The sequence below is a fragment of the Penaeus monodon genome, chromosome 3, assembly GCF_015228065.2.
Source record: "Penaeus monodon isolate SGIC_2016 chromosome 3, NSTDA_Pmon_1, whole genome shotgun sequence".
NCBI classification, from domain to species: Eukaryota; Metazoa; Arthropoda; class Malacostraca; order Decapoda; family Penaeidae; genus Penaeus; species Penaeus monodon.
Genome location: NC_051388.1, coordinates 22,509,450 through 22,514,706, shown reverse-complemented (window position 1 = coordinate 22,514,706; position 5,257 = coordinate 22,509,450). Strand labels below are relative to the sequence as shown.

The 5,257-nt window shown below is 34.0% G+C and overlaps 1 protein-coding gene across 1 annotated transcript; it reads right to left on the bottom strand.

The window, feature by feature from the left end:
• Positions 1–1,949: 1,949 nt before the first annotated feature.
• LOC119585598 lies at positions 1,950–4,749 on the bottom strand. Its single transcript, XM_037934267.1, has 3 exons — positions 4,606–4,749; positions 2,280–2,425; positions 1,950–2,019 (listed from the first exon to the last, which is right to left on the bottom strand). The coding sequence occupies exons 1-3, from the start codon at positions 4,747–4,749 to the stop codon at positions 1,950–1,952; spliced, it is 360 nt and encodes a 119-aa protein (XP_037790195.1).
• Between the last annotated feature and the right edge of the window lie 508 nt (positions 4,750–5,257).

Genomic DNA, 5,257 nt, shown 5'->3' with positions numbered 1-5,257 from the left:
ATGCTGTATCCACTCGGTTCACGAAATGGCAGCATCGGAGAATGACGGTGTTATTGTTTTCCTAAGTTCTAAGTAATCTTGTGACAATCATCTATCCGTCATGAATAAAATGGAGGACTTTGGAACGGAATGAGAGTCAAACTGGTTCCAATATTCCTGTCCTCTCAATCCAGGATGTAAGTATGGAGTGATCCTGAGCTGAAACTATTGCACATCAGTGCACAGTTCTTTGCATTCACACTTGGTACATACGTTTTCACTGGGACATCATAAGCAGCGACTCTATGTTTGTTCACATTCTCGCACTACATACGGTTTGAATGGTTTAGTGTATGAGATCACTCTGATATTTAATTCGAAACAAAGAATTGAACTAGTAACCTGAAAATCTTTGTGTGAATATTTTTTTTCACAACTAAATATTTCGATAATTCATGGAGATGATGTACCATACAAACATTTGTATTTTTCCTCAGCTTGTGCAAATGCTATGTTGAATGGATTGTTGTCTGGATGAGGCATAGTTTAGCACGAGAGCACATGGCATTGTTTCCGCCTGCAAGTCACCGAGTGACTACCCTCTCATCCAAAGCCTCGTTCACTGGGCGACCGAAGTAGTGTTGTCAAATGTGCTTGGCGGAAATCTGTCTGGATACTTCAGAATTACACTATGGATGTCATTTCAAGTTTTTCCTTTTTATCATATGTTATTTGAATTTAACGTTTTTATATTCTCTTGGCTAATAATGACTATAATGGATCACCTGATTTCCGTCATCCTCTACAATACCGTTCTATATTTTGTCTCTTTCTCGATTTGGCTTCATTTTCCTTTGCCGCTGGTAGAGCTTGCATCATAAAAGTGCATGGAAACAATGAGTTTTACATCCTAACTACTACCCTCATTATTGGTTTGCGAAGGAAATACGATAAAAGAAAAGTATCTTAGAATGTCATGCTCTATCGGATGGCAAGGTTACAATCTTCAGTTTAGGTGTTTGTTTTCATATTAACAGTATCAGATAGCTTAAGGTATTCCACTTTTTTATCACACTGCCACAATTCTGACAATCAAAATTAACACTAAAAAGGCAAATTACATAGCACAAAACTACTGATAATTTTGATTACGTACAAATTTTTTTAAATTCTATATTTGGTTTAAAGCTGATACAGTCGTCAGAATTTTTCAGTATTTCAGAAATATCGTAGATGAAAGAGTAGACGTTGAAAGTGTATTCCTGTTTTTTTTTTTTTTTTTTTTTTTTTTTTGGACAGATTGACGTTCAAGAATATTCTTTTGACATCTACACTGACCGTTTAAGTGAAAGAATCTGAAGACCAATCTGGGCCATCAAAACAAAGGTGCCCTAATCATCCTGCAATGTGCTTATTACATTGAAGAATTCATATCTCAAATTTCTTATGGAAGGTTTCATTTTCAATAGATCTCCATTCATCCAATTGATGTGTATTGCACATTTACCATCGGGAATGAATTGTCGAGGTCTCAAATTGATGGTAGAAATATTCTAGACCTTCCATCTAGAAAATTCCTGACCACAAAAATCTTCACATTTCAAATTCCTGTGACGACAATGGAAACCTTTTTCTCATTCCCTTGCCTGCACAAATTAGAAGTATAGTTTCATAGATGGATCACTGAAAGAATTGTGCATATTTTTTAATTATAAGCTGTATTTAGAGCTCATATTTGAAAAGTATAGAAGAGGCTGCCACTTCCAATGTGTGAGAAGTGTTTAAATATATACTTTTACCAGATCTTCGCACGTCAGAAGAAGACGCTTTGAGACTTGCGAAGAAAAAATGTAAACAGAATGGCAGATATATTTCATGGCTGCTAACATTTGCTAGTTCTGGTTTCAGCGGACTTATGAAAGCATTGTGGATGCCAGTAATATTGCTAGCCCCATCTGAGGCAAATTCAATTAAGTTCTCTGTGGGTATTTCATGATTATCCAGGTATTATGATCTGAAAAAGTCTTTCCGCTGTTGCTCCTGCACGGTCATGGCTATATTCTCCAAAGCTAGTGGTCTACTTTGTATATATATATATATATATATATATATATATATATATATATATATATATATATATATATATATATATTTTTTTTTTTTTTTTTTTTTTTTTTTTTTTTTTTTTTTTTTTTTCGATGCAGTAGAATTTGCACATCTCTTTGTAGTATCGATATCTTTGGTCTCGTCTGTAGTAATGAAAAATGTGTTTTCTTTAATTTTGTTCAACCGAATCTTACCTCTCATACTGAGTCACTGTAGATATAAGGTTACTTAACTTTGCTCCAGAATGTTTGATTTCTGCTGGTCGCATGTCTACTGTCACTCGACCAAGGATGTTGCTCGAGTTTGATATATCCCAATTTGTATTACACAATATGAACTTCTAATATAAAATTGTTAACACTACTCAGCACACGAATAGTACCTAATTTTTGAAAGTTGAGAAATGTTTAGTGATTACTGTGTATTGGAAACTCATATTTCTTTTTAATATATGTGTTGCAGAACTTCATGGAAATGTAATCTTGAAACGGTTAATAAAAGAAAAAGAAAAAACAAGCAATAATAACGTTTTGTTTTTACCATTAACGTTAAAAGATAAAATTCCAAACATGCGAACATTTGTTCGTTGAGCTGCGAACTCGCATATACGTACCTTTTCGTTTGATCTTTTATTATTACAAGATATATTGATGTATATATTTCCTTATTGATAACGTTGCGATATTTCTGCCGTTCCATAGAATATGCGTATTAGAGTGGCAGATGTCAGTGATATCCTTCTGTTGCAGGGACTGATTACAATACATTTTTTATGCACTCCTATTCAGTATTTGGGTTTTATCAGTTCGTATTGCATATCCATAACGATAGTTTACAATGAGTGTACCAACTGTCCTAGTAATGTTATCGTTTGTTACAGTGAGTCGATAATTAAACAAGTACCGGCCACATACACACACGGATAGCCATCCTTCTTTACAGATAAAATTCGGGCATGTACAGAATTTTTCACCTTACACGTTTTCCCCTCGGCTTTTTGTTCTCCGCTTTCTTTTCCGGGCTACGCGAACCGGAAGAATGACCCTCGACATAGCACGTCAGTCTGTGCTTCTTCCACCATTGTGCACATAAAGTTTTACTCTATAAGCCCCGCAGGACCCTTTCACTACTCGACATTCGTCAAAGAACGGGTTTCATCTGGATAAGTATCCGGCCATAGAGAACAAAGGAGGTTTTCTCAAAGAATCGCCAGCGACTCTCCAGCGAAGGTCAGCCATTGTTAACAGAAGGGGGAGGGAAAAAATCTACTACACTCGCCGCCGCAGTCCCAAGGTTAATTATATTAAAAGCTCTTGGCGAAGTCGGATTTCATTATGGCTGCAAGTGAGTCACTTTCTTGGGGTGTTTCGTCTAGTCTCTATCTCCATCCATTTTTTCTCTCTATCGCAAACCAACTTTCCGTATCCTCTCTCTCTCTCTCTCTCTCTCTCTCTCTCTCTCTCTCTCTCTCTCTCTCTCTCTCTCTCTCTCTCTCTCTCCGTTAGATACATTTATAAACTTTCTCTCCTTGTCTTGCATGTTACAAAGGAAACAGTCTACTCTCTCTCTCTCTCTCTCTCTCTCTCTCTCTCTCTCTCTCTCTCTCTCTCTCTCTCTCTCTCTCTATATATATATATATATATATATATAATTTATAGGTATATATATTATATATATATATCTATTATAATATATATAATATAGTAAATATAATGTATTACTATGTGTATATATTAGATATATATACATATACAGATCCCATTATTATATATATATATATATATATATATATATATATATATATATATATATATATATATATATATATATATATATATTTATTGGTGTTGTATGTGTATGTGTGTGTGCATGAATGTGTGTATGTGTGTGTGTGTGTGTGTTGTGTGTGGTGTAGTGTGTGTGTGATGTGTTGTGTGCATTTGTGTGTATATGATATATGTGATATATATATATTATATTATATATATATTATATTATATATTATATTATTTATTATTATTTATATTATATTGTTATGAGTGCATTTATGTATATAGTATATATATATATATATATATATATATATATATATATATATATAATATATATATATATATATATATATATATATATATATATATATATATATATATATATATTATATACATATATATATATATATATATATTATATATATATATATATATATATTATATAATATATATATATATATATATATATATATATATATATATATATATATATATATACATATACTGAACCTAGATATTTAAAGGTTCGAACTCTTTTCAAGTTCTCTCCATCTAGCTTTATTATGGCTAGTTGGTCGCCAGCTATATCTGTGGTGAAATATACTGTCTTGGACCTGCTTATTCTCATTCCTCTGTTTTCTAAAGCAAACCTTCATTCTTCTATTTTCGTTTATAGCACTCTTCTACTTTCTGCCACTAGCACAGAGACATCAGCGTTCAATACGCACCATGGTGGTTCTTCTCTTACATTTCCCGTGATGATATCAAACACTATAGTAAATAGCAGTGGGCTAAGTGCCGATCCTTGGTGCAAGCCGACCTTTACTTCGAAGTGTTCCGTCATGCCCACTGTGCTCTTAACTCTCACGTCCTTGTAACATTCCTGGATCATTCTTACATATTTTTCTTGTACTCTTCGCTCTCATAACCCTCTTCAGACTTCTTGGCGTGGCACTCGGTCATAAGCTTTCTCTAAGTCGATGAAGACCATATGCAGCACTCTTTGCTTCTCCTGGTATGTCTCCATGATTTGCCAGAGAGAGAAGATACCGTTAACGGTTCCGATCCCTTTCATAAAACCAAGGAGCTGTTAGCCAATGCTAAGTCACGAGTAAAAATCCTTTCCAATAGTTTCAAAGTGTGAGACATCAGCTTAATACCCCGATAATTCTCACAACTCTGATTATCTCCTTTCTCTTTGAAGATTGGTATCAAAGTACTTTCTCTCAACTTTACTGGCATTGCTTCCCTTTCCATTATCTCTTTCATCAATCCATGCAAGATGTCAACTCTTCTTGTCCCAAAGCTTTCCATACTTCCAGTGGTAAGTTATCGGGTCCCGTAGCTTTTCCATTCTTCATCTTCTTTAGTGCAGCATTCACCTCTTCTCCAATTATTTC

Excerpts from the sequence above, each read along its gene's own strand:
- LOC119585598 (XM_037934267.1), bottom strand. The coding sequence starts at position 4,749 with ATGATCCAGGAATGTTACAAGGACGTGAGAGTTAAGAGCACAGTGGGC. Across the intron at positions 2,426-4,605 it reads TTGATATCATCACGGGAAAT|AAGTTCATATTGTGTAATAC; the intron begins GTAAGAGAAGAA and ends ATTTTATATTAG. Across the intron at positions 2,020-2,279 it reads ACAGTGACTCAGTATGAGAG|GAGCAACAGCGGAAAGACTT; the intron begins GTAAGATTCGGT and ends ATGACCGTGCAG.